Genomic DNA, 20,818 nt, shown 5'->3' with positions numbered 1-20,818 from the left:
CTCTCTCTCTCCCCCCCACCTCCTCCCCCCGGAGTCCCACACAGCAGCCATTGTTCGCGGTGCGTTCCAGCTACATGGCAGCTGAGCCCTGGGTGGCTGGAGAGACGAGGAGGAGGCTGAGGAAAACTAGGGCGTTGTGTGAAAAAGACCCGATGCAAGTTATCTGGAAGATCAGTTTGCAAACTTTGTAAACTGATCTTCAGTTTGAAGATATTCAGCATGTTGAGTCGTACTTTATGAATGCTCAATATTCCTCAACAGAGAAACACAGGATTCTCACGGATGATTTAACAATATGATTATTGCTGTTTCTGAGACTCTAAAATACTACAATACCCATGAGCCTCAGCAGCTGTTGTCATGGAGGAAACGGCAGTGCAGTGAGGTGAAATCAGAGCTCTAGCAAAGAATGTTAGCCGAGTGTCTGATCAGCCGAAGTGTGATCTGTAGTCTTTTCTCTGTTCTGTTGCACATCCAGCAGAACTGTGAGCTCCAAAATGCATCCTGGGAGTTGTAGTTCACTTCTCTTCCTGAGTTTCATTTGCATGCATGTGCAGGCTTGTATCTTTGAGAGGTTAACAAACAATCAATCAATCAAGTTGTATTCATGTAGACCTTTTCAACTAATCAAATGTAATTACAAATGGTCGACGATATGAAAACAATGAAATGTGTATGAATACTAAAACCGATGTAATGATAAACAATATAGATAAAACACATAAAAGAGTTTGTTTCAAAACGTCAATTTTTCCAGCTGGAACGGCTAAAAGCAGCGTTTGTTTGACTTTATATGAATATATATGAATATGTGTTGCCATTGAATCTATTGCCACAGGCTGGTGAGTGAAGGCAGAGACGGATGTGCTGCTTGTCGGAGCTCGATCTCACCGCACGAGAGAAAAATAATGAAATCATTCGTGTTTTGGAGGATTGTGTGGCTCCTGCTGGCTTCCCAAACAATCGAGCAGCATGTGTTTCTTTTGGCACGCTTCACTTAACCGTGATCACATCCGTCTAATTAATACGTCAGTTTGCAAATTAAATGATATTCTGTCCTCTAAGAATGAGAATAAGGAGTTACCATCCACTTCCTGCAACGTATACTCATATCTTACAATAAGTTACTTCTCATTTTTCATGTTCCGCTTGTGCATACAGTCTTTGCAAAAATCATCTTTACAGGAAACTCTGTGAGGTTTAGGCAACAAACCCAGTTAGTTCGGTTCAGGAAAAGATGGTCGTTTGAGTTGAAATAACTACCAAAGTGCTGTTACTGAAGGTTGCAAGTTACGTCGTCATTTCTTGGGATATCTACGAATTACTGCGCATTCTTTACTGTCGGTACGAATGCCGGATGAGACCAGAGTCTCAGAGTATCAGAATGATGTCATTGCTCTTTTAGAGACTTTTCTCTCCTGAGATGGTTTGAATATTTGTCCTTTTGCTTTCTAAACTTCTCTTATGTTTCCTCCTCCAGCAGGCCGACGTCGGTGACGACTGCTCGCAGCCGACAGACCTGAAGGTGAAGCCGGAGCCGGTTTGCAAGACGGAGCCGTCCTCGCCGGAGCCGTGCCCGGCCGAGGACCAGACCGAGCCCGTCGACCTGTCGCTCAACAAGCCCCGCCCCTCTTCGCTCCCCGCCTCCACGACGGGCATCACAGTCAACCCCGCGCCCAGCGGGGTCATGACCCATTCCGGCCTGACGGCCATATCGATCCCCTCTACGATGCAGTCCATAGGCTCCATGGTAACGACTAACTACCTCCACTGGTACGCTGAACTTTGAGAGGGTGAGGGCCACTAATCATACCCTTCCTCTTCCCCTCTAGGTTCTCTCTCCGGGCTCCATCTTGGCCACTCAGGGCGCCGGGGGCCAGCAGATCCTCCACGTCATCCACACGATCCCCTCGGTTAGCATGCCCAGCAAGGTGGGCCAGCTCCAGACCATCCCCGTGGTGGTGCAGTCGCTGCCCGTCGTCTACACCACCATGTCTACCGACGGCGTCGCCACGGCGGCCATCACGGTGCCGCTCATAGGGAGCGACGGGCGCTCAGAAGGATCCGGTGAGTGGCACCATGAAAACTTTCAGAGTGATGCTGGAGGATTCCTCATTATGAAGAAGCTGGTAGACTGGGGTTTGATATTTATGTTCCATGTGGCCAACTGTGGCATTGAATTGTGGGTAAATTTGCCCCCATTTGTTATCGTTAGTACCAGCTGTGCACAGAGCCAAGAGAATATAGTTTTAATAGATTTATCTACGTGCTTCGTCCTGCCATTCAGTCGGACTGTTTGTTTGGTTTCCTTGTGTCGTCAGTAGTATTACTTGTACTTCCTGCATTATTATGACAAAAATGATATATACTTCAAGTATAATGAGTTGTAGATGTACAATGCACGGGCCATTTTTAAAGCAACATCAGTCAGGAAAAGGAAGGTACTTTAGATGACCTCTCCTCTTTCATTTCCATCTCTCTATTGTTGTTCCTCCATAGGTCTGTCGCTGTCTCACGCCGTGATTTACGAGTTTTATTAAAGTGGCTTTATGTAACAAAGAGGGAGAGGCAACGTTGAGGAAACCCAGAAATAAATCCTTCGGTAAAGAATGGATGGACAGAAACATTTAGTCTGTTTTAAATCCATTGGCTACGAATGGAAACTTCAAAACCATTCTTAGTTTCGGCCAAAGGAGTGATTCTACTTACTAAGTCATCATCAACATCTGTATGTTGGTGAATTGAGATTTCTATTGATACAAATAAGATGTTTTTCAGCCCTAAAACACCGACACAACCCTTCTTGTTTGGGAGCGAGGCAGAAATAAGCAACATTTGAATCAGTTGTGTTTCCTGGTACGACCTCAAATTCATGCAGCGTTGTTGTTGTTGAAGCACTAAGCTGTGCGCTGTAGAGGAGTACAGTGTGTCTCTCTCCAGGGACAGTTGTGTGTTTGTGGTTCGTGATGTGTTAGACTTGCCGTCTCGTCTTTGTCGTTGTGGAAAGGCGGATGATTGATATTCCCTTCTAAATGAGGAAACTCGTAGAAATGTTTCACATGTCACAGCTCAACAGCTGATTCAAGTCTCTAGATGTCTCTTAAATAGTTACTGAGTAACTACTAATCCATCGTGTGAGAAAAGGGGGATCGATACTAAAGACCCAGTGACTTCATGCTGTCATCGTGTCGGGAGCGCCTTCAACACCAGTCGATTGGCGTTAAGCAACGGTGCGAGGGTTAAATCAGGTGGAATCCATCCCCGAGCAAACAACAGGGGAAGCTCCATGTTTGCTCTGGCAAGCTGGCAAAAACAGGCCTCAGCCCCTTTTTGAAAACTGCAGGAAAGTCCGTCTGTAAAGTCCATTTAGTTCAGCTCTGATCCAAACTAACGTATGGAGGAACGTCCAGCACACACACCGACCCGTCACCGTTTGACCTCTTCAGCGTGTGGCGTTCAAAACATGTCGGGAGTTCTTGTGTCACAGAGCGATGTCATGATGTACACTTTTGACTTTCTTCACTTTGTCTTGAATTACTTAATTTCCCAGCATGCATTTAAAAAAAAGTCGGGATGAGAATGTATTCAGTTGGAAGTGTAAATGTGCTTTTTGGACCGGACGAAGAGTCTGAATATCAGCAGGTGTAACAGTGAGAGTGACTAACAGCAGGCTGAAGAGCAGCTTGTCTCAGTAACCACACCCAACAGCGCTGACACACCCTGCTGACAACCTCTGCACCAACTAAATAACATCTTCATCCACTGCAAACCACCATTTGGTCTTTAAAAAAAAGGACGAGTCAGCGCTTATTTATGTAGATTTGATCGCCATTCGTTATTGGATTTGCTGACAGCGTGCAACAGCCGAGTCCACCATCAAGAAACAGGAGCAGTGAGACGATCAGACGCGCTGTAAACAAGCCAATAGTTCATGCAGGTTATCGAACGCACTTTATTTGGGGGTGAAAGTGGAACTAAGGCCTCATAAAATGTTGGCAGGAAACAGGAAGTTGGTCTTTTAACAGTGATGGATGTTTGTCTTTGTTTTCTCTTCACAATACGTTTGGCTAACTAAGGAGGGGTTTATATAAAACCTGTCTTATTATATTTCCAATATTTTATTTATTTATTCTACAATTCATTTTAGTGTTGCGGTGTCCCCAGATCTCAGAAAGTGACGAGTCATCCTTTAAAGTCGGTGGTCAGTCTGTATCTGTTACACCGAGGGAAACCAAACCGATGGGACAAAAATCTCACGCATACAGCGGCTCGCAGTAGTTATCGTTGACTCTTTGTCCTCAGAGGGATCATTTGTCCCCTAAACTAATATTATCTAATATCTAGTATTGCGATCAGCGCCAGGTGGATTCTGAAGGTTCAGTTGCCGCCTTTTCTCGCGTTGAAATCCCGTTTTGTCGGTGCATTTCTTAGCTTCTGAGCTTGTGCAGAGAGTAAAGATGTGAGTGAGGGGAGTGAATGAGTGAATGAGTGAGGGGGGGGGGGGGGGGGGGAGAAACCGGAACTTTGGTACTTTAAAGCGAACGAGCAGCTGACATTCGCCGTTCATGTGGAGTTGTGTGGGGGGGAACAAGGAGGAGCTGGATAGGTAGACACAGAATGGAGGAAGGGGGTGGAGGTGGAGGTGGGGGTGAGGAAGGATGAGGAGGAGGAGAGGGTGCAGGGGTCGAGAGGAGAGGAGACGGGCTGCTTTGCGTTTGAAAAACAAGCTGCAGTGGTGGAGAGGAGATGAGGGGGGGGGGGGGTACTAATTGTCTCCAGAGACAAAGACCACTTCTTTTGCTGTGTGACCCTCTCCATACCAACTCTCTCACACACACACACACACACACACACACACACAGATACTCCACCCAAATTCCTTGCATCACCCCTCCAACAGCCCCCCCCACCGCTCTCTCCAGGCTGTGGGGACTTTGAACAGTGTGGCTGCCACATTCCTGCAGAGAGACCGAGAAGAGGAGGAGGAGGAGGAGGAGGAGGAAGGAGGAGGAAGGAGGAGGGGGGGGCACTTTTGATTTCATTCATTATGTTTTTAGACCAAATACTTATCCTTGTATTAATAACTGTTGATTATTACACGTGTCCGGACTCCAGAAACTTAACAGACACCATGTTAGGAATCATAGATGATCCAACTATGTGTTCATGAACAGAACGTCAAACACAGACAGAGACTCAGAGCTTTGACTTCACTCACTTCTAAAACACAAACAGTCGACACGGTTAATCGAGTAGTTCCCAGTGATTTATCACATAGTATCAATAGTTCTTAATCCTTTAATTTGTCTTTTTCATCAGATGATGATGACTAAAATGACTAAATTAATAATCAAATAAATGATTCAATGGAATCCGATGAAAAAGGACTTCTGACACACGACTAAGACTAAATAAAACAATATAGCTGACGGAATTAAGAGAGAAAGCATTTTGATTAAAATGTAATGTCTTCTTTTTAGCAACTAAAACGTATGAGGAATAGAAACGACTGACATGTGACTGAAACTACTAAGCTTTGGTCGAGAGACTAAATCTAAAATAGCTGCCAGAATAAACAGGGTTTAACTAGTGACCGTGTTAACTGATGAATCTCGGTGTCCGTCGTTACTTGTAGTGACGCATAAAAGCCGGAAATCAATGAAGACAAGATTTACCTGCTCATCCGTTAAACTGAAACACCTGTTGCTCTGCATATTTTTTGATGGCTGTGAACGGGTCTTTGTAATAATCAATATATGATCCAGTTTCACCTCAGATGTGATATAATAAAAGCACTTAAAGACACTGCTGATCATTCTCAGGGGGGTGACCTCGTTCACACTCACGATGTCATTTGATCCATAAAACTATTGATTAGAGCAGCTTTCATTATCCCGGTGTGGGATCCTCTGATCTAGTGGGACAAGAGGCCGTGCTCCCTCTGCACGTCAGCAGACGTGAAGTGGACAATCATTTAAATTTTACCCAGCATTCAACAGAAAATATCTTGAGAGCAGTTACTCTAATGGTTTTAAAGCGAGATCACATCTTCAAGTCTTCCTCTGAATTTGGGAGTGTTTCTAAAAGCCTGAACAGAGAGTTCCAGAGAGTTCTCTTTCACTTAACGTCGTCTACGAGTCCTGCAGAATATTCTAATCAACATCTGTTCACTTCCGTCTCTCGCTGGCTTTCACTGAAACTTGTTCAGTATTTCTGAGAAAGAGGAGACATGCAGAGGATTCCAGCATGAGGTACGGCCACAAATGTGAGCCATCAACTCTGCAGCATAGCAGGCCACACCTAACCACACACACACACACACACACACACACACACACACACACACACACACACACACACACACACACACACACACACACACACACACACACACACACACACACACACACACACACACACACACACACTTGGAGCAAGGCTTTGTCTTGCTAAGATGCTGGAATCCAGGCATCTCTGTTAAGAAGCTATTAACCCCCTGCTGTTTCCTCCCCTCCTCTTCTTCCTCTATTCTCTCACTTCTTCCTTTTCCCTAATTCCATCCACTGGATCATCTCTTTCCATCCCATCCGTTTTCCCTACCCTTATATTTGACCCTCTTTTCTGTCCGTCCTCTCTGCAGTTCGCATTAAGCCAGGTTCAACGTCTCCGGTGGAGTATCAGAGCGACAGCGATGCGGAGAGCGGCACGGAGTCCGGATCGGCCTCCCTCAGCGCCCAGAGCCTCGACGCCGGGTGAGTGGCAGCATTAGAGCACGTTGCGCTGCATCAAGAGCAAATCATTATAACGATGATAAATCTCATTTGTTTAGCACCTTTCATGCAAGACATGCTGCACAAAGTGTGTTCAAATCAAACAGAAATACATTCAAGAGAAAACCTTAAGTGGAGGTTATTTGAGACGTATTAAACTCTGAATGTTTCACGTCTTATGCACAGATAATATTTAGGCGTCTGAGGCCAGAAGCAAACACAGATCCTCCCGGGCACAAATTCAGGTCTCGATTATAACACAATTAGCGTTTATCAGCCATCTCAGAACGTCTGTGTATAAAGCCTAAAAACTGGTATCTCCCAAATATCAGACCACAGCTGTAGCCTGCAGCTTTAAGTTGGCAGCAATGTGCAGAAACACAGTGGCAGTAGATCATTAAAAGAGCAGAAGAAGAAGACTGCTAGTTGTTGTTTGACAACAGGCAGCTTTGTCGGGACTTTATAGTTGTTCAGCCTCTTTTTGTTCTTGTTGTTTTGTGTCTCTCTGTGGTCGTTTTGTGTCTCGCTGTTGTCTTGTGGCTTTTTGTTGTTGTCTTGTCTCTCTGTAGTTGTCTTGTGTCTCTCTGTAGTTGTTTTATGTCTCTTTGTGGTCATTTTGAGTTTCTTCTTTTGAGATGAAGACATGGGGGCCCCCTGACACTTTGGGCCCCTTGCTGTGTGCCCGGTAGGCTCGTTCAGTAATCCATTCATGCCTCTAAGTACCACACTGACATCAGACTGGTATCTAATTTGTCATCTTACTCCCAGAAAACAAAGGTCCAAATAACCCTATTAACAATATTGCTTGTTTGTAAGAAAACACCTCAGTTGAACCATGTGTGACGACATCTCAGAAGTCCATGATAGGAGTCGACAGGAGAGAGCGAGAGAGAGAGAGAGGCACTAATGCGCAGCAGGGTTTATGGGAAATGCGGTCTTTGTGTGGATCACCTCCCTCTCCTGCAGCCCAATTACATTACTGCAGCGCTGCCATGACTGGACACTTATATAACCTTATATAACCCACACTGGAGACACCCGGGACGTATCACAGAGACATGGGTGTGTGCATCTGTGTGTGCGTGTGTGTGTGTGTGTGTGTGCGTGTGTGTATTAGTAAATCAGGACGGAGCTGCTGCCACACCCAGTAGGCGAGGCCGCCTCGCTGCAAACTGAAATCCAGGGTGTGGTCATCGACGGTTAGCCTACTGCTGTAATCTTGTGTGTGGGTGAGAGAGAGAGACACAATGTCAAATAGAAACAAAGTGCATCAGTATGTTTGTGGTTATTTGTTCTTTGTGAGGAAGATTGTTTGTGTGCGTGTGTGAATGTGTGTGTGTGTGTTGCTGGGCAGGGTTTTCCCAGAACTGGGGTGTAAACATGGTTTCGTAATAATTTTTTTAATGTCAAATCAACTTTAAATAACGAATTCAATCACAGAAGAGAAAACTCAGAGTTCAGATTTTCTCTTTTGGTGGTTTGAGGAAAGAAGGGAATAAAAAACAGGTGAGATATGAAGGAATTAGAGAGCGAGAGAGAGCGAGAGAGCGAGAGAGCGAGAGAGAGCGAGAGAGAGAGAGAGAGAGAGAGAGAAACGCTGAAGTGGAAGCTGTTGTGTTGAACGTAACTCTCTGACGCCCCCCAGTGGCCCCCAAACGTCACTTTCAAATACACCTGACTGGAGTCGGGTTTGTTCTGTTGTGCAATGATGAGACACATGCAGTCATGTGACTGGTTACACCAGATACACCTGGTTCAACGTATGAATGCTGAACTACAGGTTGACATTGTATTAAATCAAAGCATATTTACATGATATGGACACAATGACACAAAGATGGCCCCTGGGAGGAAAGAAGTGCAAAGACAAAATTAGTTAATTAACTAAGTCTGATTAGAAAATATTTGCAGATAAACACATTATAAGAATAAACGTTTTTCATAAAGAACACTAAAATTGGTTTGTAGCCAATTGTGACCGACGTAAATATACGGAAAAGACATTTACCTGAACTAAACTAAACTTCTAAATGTAGTTATTAGTAATTAATAAACATCTCAAACTATTTTCTGCACTGCTATTAAAGTATTAAAGATGTTTCTGTCTTCACATGTTCTCGGCTTCACTCACTCCTTTTTCCTTTTTTCCCCTTTTTCCTTCCTTCAGGTCGGTCATGGACCTGGAGCCCGTCGATCCAGATTCCCCAGACATCAAGAGGAGGCGGATCCACATGTGTGACTATGAAGGCTGTAAAAAGGTTTACACCAAGAGTTCCCACCTCAAAGCCCACCGGAGGATACACACAGGTGAGACCGACAGCACATGGAGACACATGAAGCATGTTTAAAGGAGCCGCTCACGCTCATTACTGACCAACAATCCCATGAGGAGTGAAGGGATCCACTGCTAGATTGTTTTTTACAAATATTTAACACCTAACAGTTTGCAAATTTCATTTTATTATTTTTTCTTTACTGAAAACATCCAATCAAGGTTTGTATCATCACGCAACACCTGGAATAGTCAAAAATAAATAAACCCAGAAAGTTTTGTAAAATTCCGTTAAGATGTCCTCCCGGAGAATCACTCGTGCATCCCAAAGTTCCTCCTCCCTCCCTTCCTCCTTTCCTTTCCTCTCCCCTTAACTCGTCTCCTTGTCTCCTGCTTCCTCCAGGAGAGAAACCCTACCACTGCACCTGGGAGGGCTGCACCTGGCGCTTCGCCCGCTCCGACGAGCTCACCCGGCATTTCCGCAAGCACACCGGAATCAAACCTTTCCGCTGCACTGAGTGCGACCGCTCCTTCTCCCGGTCCGACCACCTCTCCCTGCACCGCCGCCGCCACGTCATGATGTGAACTCTCACCCAACAACCTCCCCTCCAAAGCCAACCTCTTACCCCTTGAAATCCCTCACAGCACATCTTGTACCAGTGCCCCCCAATCCCCCCATGAACCTCACCTCCTGCAGCCGATATAAAAGGACACCGTACCTCCTTCATCATCCTCCTCCTCCTCCTCTTCTTCTTCATCTTGAAACCGCAGGAATATCAGGAATGTGTGTGTGTGTGCGTGTGTGCGCAGTAGAGGTTTGGGGATTTTTACCGTGTGTGTTTCAACACATCATCATCATCATCATCATCACCGTCCATCCAACAGACCCCCCCCCCCCCCCTTCCTGCCCTCCGACTCCAGCTCTCCTCCCCCGACAGAGAAGGATCCATCCATCACACGCAACTATCCAAAGGAGAGGGGGAGGAAAAAGAGGAGGAAGAGGAGTATTTTTGAACTAAAAACAGAAGAGGAGTGATGTCACTTCAGCTGCCCAAACGTGTCCACAGTGACTCAGAGTCAAAATGTCATATTTGATGGATTTGTTGGACCCATCGCTCCACAGGAACCTTTTTCAGGAACAAGAACTTTGCCTTTCTCTCTGACCCTGTTCACTTTGAACTGTGGCAAAATGATCGGTCCACATCGGGAGCGATCTGATCAAAGAATACTTACATAAGACGACAGGTTTGGTGCTGTGGACACATTTCGGTTGGTACCAAAAACCAAAAAAAAGTATTACAATTCAGTTCCCAGCTCAGAGTTCCTGAGCCCAAATTAAAAATGTCCGTGTGCAGGTGGACGTTCTCTCTATCTATCAGTCCACCAACGTAGTCCTGGTTTTGTTGAGTGCTGCAGGACTGGCTCCTAAAAACATGGACCCCGCAGCACTCCTTTTGGATCGGCTCGTTTTCCAGATACAGTGGAAACGAGCTCTCTTAAGGTCCTGTTTCATAAAAAAGGCTCTAAAACAAACCAAAACTTTTGGAGACATGTCTTGAAGGTGAAGGCTTCCCGTCAGTGTGCGAGTGTGTGTGTGTGCGTGTGTGTGTGTGTGCATGAGGTGAGCCGTTCTCTCAGCAGCTGAAGTGACGTCAAACTGCCCCCCCCCCTTTCTCCTGGTACAGGGAGCTACAAGACTGTGAACTTTATAAAGATTACTTTTGTTTTAATTGTATCAATCAAACTATTGTTGTTTGCGTCCCCCCCCCCCCCCGCACACACCTTCCCGATCGCTCTTCGATTACAGTATTTGCTTTGTTTGCGTCGTCGTTGCTGTCGTTTTATCAAATATGGCCTTCAGTCGTCTTCTTTCTCTCCTTCCTTCTCCGCCAGGTGTGCCACTCTTAACAAAATGGCATCCTTTAAAAAAAAACCTTTTGTTGTGTCGTGAGGCTGTGAAAAAGACAAGAGGACACAAATAGTTTGAGATTACAAGTAAAAACTCTCGCGCAGGGAATTAGGGGAGCTTTTCTGAGTGTGTGTTTGTGTGTGTGTGTGTGTGTGTGTGTGTGTGTGTGTGTGTGTGTGTGTGTGTGTGTGTGTGTGTGTGTATGTTTTGAGACAAACACATGATCAGAATTTAAGATTTTTACGAGTGTGTGTTCCGGGCACTTGTTGTTTTACCTCTTGCCCGTCGAGCCTTAATACCTGAAGTCAATCTGTACGGGCGAACCCAGAACCACAGACCGACGGCGCTTTGGCCCCCGAAGAGCCGAGAGTCTTGCTCTCTGGAGAAAGGACTTAGTGTTTCCAAACCAGAACCAGGAAGTTTAAAGGTGTGTTGGCACATTTTAATCTGGAGACAAAAATCTGCTGCGTTGCTTTATTTTATTTAAAAAAACAGCAGATTTAAAGCTTTTAGACTGTTTGCCAAGAACAGAAGAGAAAGAATAATACAAAAAGTGAAGGAAATGAAGGAAATCTGGTTTTAATATTGTCTCATTTCACACAAACATTTAGCCAATTTTTGAATCGAAGCAGCAGAAAGCGAACGCCCCCCTTCAGCTGAAAAACAGCCGACAATGTGGAGTATTTGCTCCGGGGCTTCATGGGGCTTCATGGGGCCAACATGGCCGTCTGTCGGTGGTTCTGGGAGAAAAACCAGGCACTGTGTGTGTCGGGCCACGGGGGAACGTAAGCACTCTCCTCACTAGCATTTCCGCCGGGGGGGTCAATTCTCTTTCAGCTGAGTTTGTTTTTCAGAACTTTTAAACGCCTCAACAAACTCCTTCCTGATGAAGGAGTTTTGTTGTCTTGAACCTCAACACTTCATATCTCTCCTGAGCTGAAAGGTGCATTCAGCTGGAACAGAGTTGACCCTCTGACCCGAACGGGTCGACGTCTTCAGGGGGCTGAACTTGAATATGCAACATAACGCAGACCTCGCTCCTCTGAACTCAGCAGTAGAGCCCTACAGCTGCTGGTACGCGGCTCACAAAAGAACCTCCGGGTGCGTAGAAGCCTGGACAGAAGCACCACCTCAGAGCTGAGGACCGAGAGCTCGGGACTAAAGTGGAGGGGCCGAGCGCGTGATCACAAACCTGAAATCCTTTAAAAAAGAAATCGTGCAACGCCGTTCGGAGTCACCGTTGTCGTCATTTCAGAAGCTAGAAAGCGAGAGCAGCCTCAGCTGAGATGGAGGTTCAGGTTCTGTGAGCTGAGTGCATGACGTCAGCGTTCACTCTGTGCACTGCAAAAAAAAAGACCAGCAAAAGTCACTGAATCTGGTTTAATCTGAGCTAAATTGAGTGACTTGTTTGGAGGGATTTAGTTCTTTTTCTTTTGCAGTGCAGAGCAAAGTCCCCCCCCCCCCTCGCTTCAACTAAAAAGAAACATCGTTACTAAGCACATCTTTCTAGAAGAGTATATGCATTTGATTGCAATTTTCTTTCTTTTGTAAACTGTTGATAAAGACATTAAGGACAATGACAAATAATTAAGATAAATCCATGTACATAAATGTATATAATCAAAAAGTGCAGAGTAAATGTAACGGGTGAATTTCTATTTTTAACACTGACTAGATAATGTGAAAAAATCTTTTTCGTTCTTCTTCCTCCTCTGTTGGTTTGATGAAATGTGTTCCATCATGTGTCGGTTCTTTTCAAATCTAATAAGACATTTGTTTTCGTAGTTTCTTAAAAACAAAAAAAGAATTGGTCCCACTTGTGTTGTGCACACTTGTTGCATGGAGAGTAGCCTTCCTGTTTTCTACTAGTGACGTTGGTGAGCATGTCAGTGTGTTTGAGACTGTGGGGGGGGGGGGGGGGGGGTATTAATTAAGGACCCATTTATTATTAAAAACAGAGCTTGACGTTTCTGCACTAGACCTCATTTAAAATATCACAAAAAGCAGTGAAATGTGAGATTTGGTGGATTTTGGGTGAGAAAAAATTCAGGTCAGAAAAAAATATATATGTTTGTGGTTATTTTGGTTTTGATTGTCTGTTTTAAACTCATATTTTCTAAACATATCCAAACTGTTCATAGAGTGCTGCAGGAACGAGTCCTAAAACCAGGAAGTGACTCAGCATTTTTTACACTTGTTTTTGTTCAGACGTCTGAAATAGTTTAAACACAAGCTGGAGAGATTTTAACCTTTTAGTTCTCCGATTATAAAACAGGTCAGTGAACGCCCCTCTGGTGTTTGTTTGACACAGATTATTTTCTGCAATAATCCAAAATCCAATGAAAGAATCCCATTGGCTGTTTGTGGGGGGAACCAGTGATGCTGACTTCCTGTTGGACTACAGAAACACGTCATCGCTGCAGCTCTCTGTTGTTTTCTTACAATAAACAGGAAACAACCCACTACAGTCTTCACAAATCCACTTTCCACAATTAAAACATGCTTATGAATATTTCTCTCAATTGATTTTCAGACATTGAAGAAATTAAAAACACAGAATGTTCAACAATGTTTGATTTACTTTATTTAGCCCACGTAGCACACCTTTGGGTCCTTGTGTACCTGTTCTTGATAATCGCTTTACAAGCACACTGATCAGCAGCAACAATGTGCTATTTTGTACACAGAGACACTGAGAGTTGTTACTCCTCAGACTAAGTCTGGTGTCGGTGTTGCAGGGAGGCCGATGCATGTGTTTGTGTTTATTCCTGCTTCTAGTTTTTTTTTTGGCGGTTTGTGCGAGCTTGTTTTCCTCCTCGGTATTCTTCTAAATATTCTGTTCTTGTGCAAAGCGGGAATGTTGCTCTGCGAACAGACGGTGAAACATGAGAGCTGTGCGGGATCGAGTCCACTGACCGAGTCTGTGCGAGTGCCTCGACTCACCTCTGCAAATCACAAAGTTTAGGTATTTTCTATTGAATGCAGTAACTTATGGGCCAGTACTATATTTACTCAGTGCAATGCAGTTATCATTATAATAATACAATTATTAATAATATTTTTTGTTTTGTTTTTTTGTATTTGTACAGAACAAATGTGTAAAGATCAGTGAGGAAAACGTGAGCTTTTTGATACTGTGACTCAGTGTTTAAAAGTCAGTTTCTCCCTGTACAGTTGTGATTATCTGACCCCTCCTCCTTCTTTTATAGAATAAAACATGTTTTTGGTGCAATTTAACGCCTGCTGTCTCTGTGGTTTATTATGAATGAATGCGTTGAACACATTCCTATTTGACTTCTTATCACACTTCTAATCAGACATTCTGGACTAAAGGTTGTCCCAGAGGATCACTCAGCATCTCTCTCCTCCAGGAGAGGGAGCACCGGCACCGGCAATCTCACCAGAGCGGACAAAAAGACAGAAACATCCAACTCAGGACGCAGAAATATCTAAATAATAATAATAATAATAATAATAATAATAATAATAATAATAATAATAATAACAAATAAAATAATAATACAAATATAAAATGCTATTACAAAAACAAACTCATACAAATAATATAATACTAATACAAATATAATAATCATAATAACTAGCTCATTTAAAATGCTATTTATTCTCTTAAAAAGTTACTGACATATGTTAACAAAAAGAAACGAATACGCTCCTTTATTTGCAACTCAAAAAGGAGAACACGGAGATCAAACTAGGTTAATGAATAAAAAGCGTAGAGAATAAAGTGCATGAATAGAGTCATAAAAAGCTCTTATTGTGTGTGTGTGTGTGTGTGTGTGTGTGTGTGTGTGTGTGTGTGTGTGTGTGTGTGTGTGTGTGTGTGTGTGTGTGTGTGTGTGTGTGTGTGTGTGTGTGTGTGTGTGTGTGTGTGTGTGTGTGTGTGTGTGTTGGCTCTGAATGAAACTCTCTACTTGGGTTTATTAGCCTCCTGCAGTCATGATCAGGCCAATCATTAACACATGGCGTCAGTGTTGCATTCAGACGGAGACAGACACACGAACCATATAAACGCAATAAAGAACGAGAACTTTGCCGCTTTGTAATTTGGCGACCTGCGAAACAAAGATCACGTCGTGGATCACACCGGTGAACTGTTAGTTTAGTGGAGAGAGTCAGAGGAGTCTTAAAGGATGTTTGTGCAGAGTTTAAGAGCAGGCTATGATTTAATAAAACACTGGAACTGGACAGATAAAGTTAACGTTCCAGGTTTATTACAATTGTGCAACCAATGACAACTCTCTGTGTCTCTACAGCCCACTCACTGTGACTCAGTGAACTCTGTCACAAACATTGGTTCAGACAGGTTTCAAACCGCTCACTGCCGTTAGTCAAGAGAACTTTAAGTGCTTTTTTGATTTGTCACAGAAGAAAGTAGTAGCCATTGTGGAGCAAATTAACTCTGCTACAGCGTAGTTTGGTCAGAGGTTGGTGTTGTAGGCTCCCGCATGGCTGTAATCTACCAGTAAACACAGGAGAAGAAGAAGAAGAAGAAGTAGAAGTTAGAAACAGAAACAAAAGAAAAGGCCCAATCCCAAAGTCCCCCCAAAGCCCTAAACCCTGAACCCTTAGGGACTTCTAAGTGAATGTGAATGTGAGAGACTGTGAGGCCTTGAAAATAAATTAGTTTTATATGTTTTACTCCCTTACTTCCAGGCACGTGTGTTACGAAATGAGGTAATTGTCAAATAATATACTTCAATAATGCTTCACCCAGTGCCGTCCTCTCTGTGTACATCTCCATGCTTCCCCTGGTAACTCCTTGTTTAACGTCCCATTGCTATGAATTGTGGGTAATTCCCTTGGGCAAAGTCTGCAGAAAAGCGGATTTACGTAAAGAGTTCATAAAGGGTTCAAAATGTCGGCCAGAGAGCGTTAGACACTCGGAGCGGGACACAACTAAACGCTCACAGACTTTAGGGGAATGTGTGAGTGTTGGTCATGTTTCATGTTGCCCAGAGGCAAAGACGATATTAATATATATATTATAAACCTTTATGCGTTATTGAGGAAGCTTTTATCCTGTATTTCCATTTTCTAATGCAACACTTCAAAACGTGCAATGGGTGGAAACACTGCTAGTGAGGTGAATTAAACTACATACATGTTGCTGAATCAGCTATTAACGGTGTTGTTACTATGGGGATACAGACAACTATCTGAAGAAAACTCCCAAAAGGTGAGATTATTCGATCTGTACTTCTCAGAGCACGCTGTCAAGGTGGGACATTTGTAACACAAAGTGTGTCAATCAGGCGTTAATGAGGAGGCTGCATCCTCTTTATGTTACCTCTGTGTGATGAGACAACGTTTTTACTGTTCGGTTAACTACCTCAGAGGACTGAGGACACACCGCTGCTCAGTTTCTGAGGACTCGACTGGAGTTAAGTCCAAGCTCAGACCAAGAACTGGACGGCTGGACAGGTTCCCTGAGACCCAACTGCTCCGAGCATCCTAAGCATCCTAAGCATCCTAAACATCCCAAGCATCCTAAGCATGTCCTTCAGGTCTGTGTGTGCAAAGTAAAAATAACTGAATGTTCCCACGAAGGATTCATAAAAAAGTATGGCAAAAAGAACAAGTTAAGTGTCTTATTATGATAAAGTATACTGTCTTACTGCCCCATGTAATTGTTAATGCATTTATAAATTGGCACCCGTTGAAGGCGTTCACCGTCTTTCTGTCGTGCCCGAGGCATGCAGCTCCAGGACGCCAAGAGCTGAAAAAGTTTTTCCAACGGCTTTTAAATGAAGACACTCTTTCATTTGACAAAGCCGATCTTTATTATTGTCTCTTCTTCTGAAAGGAAGTTGTGTTTATAGAAACTCTTGATCTGTATCCTCTCTCCCAAAACACTCTCATTTGTTCACAGGTAAATAAACGTAGATGTAGAGAGCCGAGTCCTCCAGACCGCTGGTCTTATTATCATGCTTCAGTGCTTTGTGGGTTTGGTTGGTGTTGTCCGATCTGATCCCTTCATGTCTGAGCGACAGTCTGCAGCCGCTGAAGGTTGTTTTGACAGCTCTGTTGGCTGCTTTCCCTTTTCCACCTCCTCATGTGTCAGCTGGGCATGGCATGCTGTGCAGGCCGCTTTCATCAGCAGCACTGTCCCATAAATATAAACGGTTTAAACAACAACGCCTAAACTCAGACATACCGGTCCGACCGCGAGGACAAAAGGATCCTCACTCTGACCTCAGACAGCGGATCTTGTTGCCCCAGTTTTTATTTTCTACTGTCGCTTCTGAAGTCTCTGCACAGGTGATCCAAGAAAAACAAAGAAATTATGCTTTCTTTCAGATTCCCTTTCCAAACATGTTTCATCTGATAAGTTCTAATGTTGAACAGTTCTACATGCTCTTGTGTTTACTGTTGAAACTATTCTTGAAATTAAATCAAGGCTCACCAATCGAACACGGCCTCTAGTTTCCCTTTAATTAGCAACAAAGTCTAGCGTTCTTTTATGAAACTTCTTGTGAACATTGAAGGATCATTCTGGAATTACAGACTCGTAAAATAAAAATGTCGAAGAAAATTAAAAAGCTTTTTTTTCGATAGATCACAAAAAGACCAGTGTGCGAAAATAAGAGTGTCATTTTTCAGTTTGAGCAACTTTGTGATTATTTGGGACTTTTTTCAAACAGTTTTTTTCTAAATGAATGACAACAAGGGGAGAGAACACCGGAGTTGGGACTTGAAGAGGATTCATATCATATAAAATATAAATATAAAAGAAAATCTGATCAAACCCTTCTGGAGGCCAGAGGAGAGAAGAAGAGACTGGCTGACTGACACAAACTTATAGAATTAGTCTCAGTCAGACCAGCTGATCTGAATCCTCTCTGATGACCCTCCTTTCTTCTTCATGTGAATTCTCCCTCTGCTCATTCTGACAATCATATCGTTTGTCCTGCAACCTCCTGCATGTCCCCACACACCTGATTTCACTGATTTTCCATCATTTGTACACACACGCAGGTGTTTTCACTTCTTCCAGCTGATTGGAGCTCTGCTCAGGTTAAAGTTGGGTAGATACCTCAATAGGTGACTTTAACCTGGACCCTATTATCTCATGTTTTTGTATCATAATCGCTCCGTCAACGTACGTCCACTAAATATTCATGTTGTTGCCACTGACAGGCTCAGATTGTTATGATACATGTCTGACAAGATTATGGAAATAACCCTGCAGAGAAAAATAAAAATAGAAGTCTCGTTGTGAACTCTCACGTCACACTCACATTGTTGGAATGATCTGAATACTCGGCCATGTCTTTGAAGATCTTTTAGATAACACTCTGTTCTCCGACACAACAAACAACAAGTCACATGACACAATTCATTTATTTATTCATCCTCTATTTCTTCAGGTAAAACCAATTGAGATTTAAAATAAATAATATAATAAATCTCTATTACGATGGTTACTAGGGGTGGGAATCACCAGAGATCCCGCGATACGATAATATCACGATACGATATTATCACAATACTTAGGTCACGATACGATATTATCACGATACTTAGGTCACGATACGATATCACGATACTTAGGTCACAATACGATATTATCACGATACTTAGGTCACGATACGATATTATCCCGATACTTAGGCCATGGTACGATATCCCAATACTTATGTCACGATACGATATTATCACAATACTTAGGTCACAATACGATATTATCACGATACTTAGGCCACGATACGATATTATCACGATACTTAGGCGACAATACGATATTATCACGATACTTAGGTCACAATACGATATTATCACGATACTGCGGTATTATTATATATTATATATTGCGAATTATTACTTTTTTTAACTGCAAATTATGTCCCCAAAGAAAACTGTATCAACATGTTTTATCTAATAAGATAGTTTTCAATCTGTTCATCTCACTTCAATCAATTTTATTGCAGCAAAATGGGATTGTCAAGCAGACAGACTGACCAACACTGTCATAAAAACCTGTCATAAATGTTGCACCTGACAAACTGTTTGTTTTACAGTCTACATAGTCCAACTTAACTGAATGCAAACGTGTCTATAACTTATATAAGTACGATATAAGAGTTATATAACTCAGTATAACTTGCGATGCGTGGACCTCGAGGGCAGAGAGCCAGTTATGCGCTGCACTCTCCCCATGAGCCTAGCTGCTGTTGGCAGATGTAACGCCCGTTGTGAGGCCAGGTTGAGCATGTGAGCGAAACACTTCACATGCAGGAATCCCGCTAACTCAACGGCAACACCCACGTTAGAAGCGTTGTCGGTTACAACCACCAGGTTTTTGTCAGCAATCCCCCATTCTTGTGCTGCATTTAGCAGGAGGTCTGTCATTTTTGCCCCGGTGTGACTTACGTGTACTGCTCTAGTTTGAGAGATATCAGTCGCCAGTCCTCTGTGAGATATTGTGCTGTTATAGTCACATAGGAATCCACTGCACTTGACGTCAACGCATCGCAAGTTAATGCAACTCTTTCTGCTGTACTCAAAGATTCCTTCACTTTAAGCTGCACTTCTCTGTGGAGCTTGGGCACAGCTGTGTCTGTGAAAAAATGGCCTTCTTTGTTAAAAAAAATCCAAATAAGTCCAGACGTCTGAATCAAACGTGGACGGTGCATTTCTGATTTCTTTCTCCGATGTCTCTATCTTTGTTTTGACCAACTTCCTACCAATCCCACTGACCCGGGACCTCTTCTGACCTCACCAGAAAACAACTCAGCACCATCTAGTGGACTGAAAAAGCAATTTTCTTTTTTTTCTAGTACCAAAACGTTTATAGTTTATATAAGAAAAGATCGATACTTGGCTTCCGTGTATCGATACAATATCACCACGCAAAATATCGTGATAATATGCTGTATCGATTTTTTCCCCTACCCCTAATGGTTACCTGGACGAGAACGTTGATATGCACAGTGAAACAACAAATCAATACACGGAGTAAAAACGGAAGTCTCTGCATAGCGAAGGAGGTTAACAGAAACAGATAACGAGGCATCAAGACATGACAAAATCATTTTTTCACTCAGATTGAGTCTAGTCTGCAGATCATTCCAAGACTATAAAGGGCGATAATAAAACAGGTGGATCACGACCCTCTTCACCACCTATCACCGTACCAACTGGTACAACTGGTAAAAACATATTATACACTTTTTTTCATATGCTCTTGAATACAGTCTTATGAAAGATAGTTGACGACTTGAAACAATCCATGATTCACATTCCGTTTTGGCCAAAAATGTAAAAACCTAGAGCAACATTTCAGAGGTAAACAGACACACTACAGCAGGGGTGTCAAACTCATTGTTGCTCTGGGGCCGCATCGGCATAATGGTTGCCTCCAAAGGGCCGGTAAAATGAAACATTATCTTCATCCACACACACTTTGTTTGACTCATATTCTATAACCAGTGTAGCATTAAAGCATGGTGGGATTAGCCAGCTAGCAAGCTAACTAGCAGACAGCTGGCAAGTTATCTTGTGAATTCCACCATGCTGTAATGTTGAAAAACAGTTTGACGTCCGTTCATCTGCTCTTCTATTTCTATGGTCATGACTTAAAAAAACTAACAGCTGTAAAAAGATGTTTCTTGTAAGTGTTTTTCAACCTTTGTATCAACTGTTCAAATGCACAATCCACACCAAAGCCTCTTTCATTCTGCAGTGCCTGTTTCCTGCAGTGAGGATTTCAGGCAGCGCTGCAGAATCCTCAAGACAAGTTTTAACAGGAGTTTTACTGCTGCGACTGTGGAATGAGCAGCGAGCTTCACCAGGCCCTCAGGTGAACGTTCAGGAGACCGAAGCCAAAGAAATGTACCTGAACACCAA

The 20,818-nt window shown here is 43.3% G+C and overlaps 1 protein-coding gene across 2 annotated transcripts in view; it reads left to right on the top strand.

The window, feature by feature from the left end:
• Positions 1 to 12,865, top strand: part of klf8 (Kruppel like factor 8) — a 54,271-nt gene extending 41,406 nt beyond the window's left edge. The window contains exons 3-7 of one of the 2 annotated variants that reach the window (XM_079172416.1): positions 1,484 to 1,750; positions 1,833 to 2,067; positions 6,641 to 6,752; positions 8,938 to 9,077; positions 9,446 to 12,865. In XM_079172416.1, the coding sequence (XP_079028542.1) occupies positions 1,484 to 1,750; positions 1,833 to 2,067; positions 6,641 to 6,752; positions 8,938 to 9,077; positions 9,446 to 9,627 (936 nt within the window). In that variant the 3' untranslated portion in view covers positions 9,628 to 12,865. Of the gene's footprint in view, positions 1 to 1,480; positions 1,751 to 1,832; positions 2,068 to 6,640; positions 6,753 to 8,937; positions 9,078 to 9,445 lie in introns of both variants that reach the window. The other variant, XM_079172415.1, reaches the window with a different exon arrangement.
• Positions 12,866 to 20,818: the final 7,953 nt, after the last annotated feature.

This window comes from Pholis gunnellus (genome assembly GCF_910591455.1).
Source record: "Pholis gunnellus genome assembly, chromosome: 13".
Lineage (NCBI taxonomy): Eukaryota > Metazoa > Chordata > Actinopteri > Perciformes > Pholidae > Pholis > Pholis gunnellus.
This window is presented reverse-complemented; position numbering and strand designations above follow the sequence as displayed.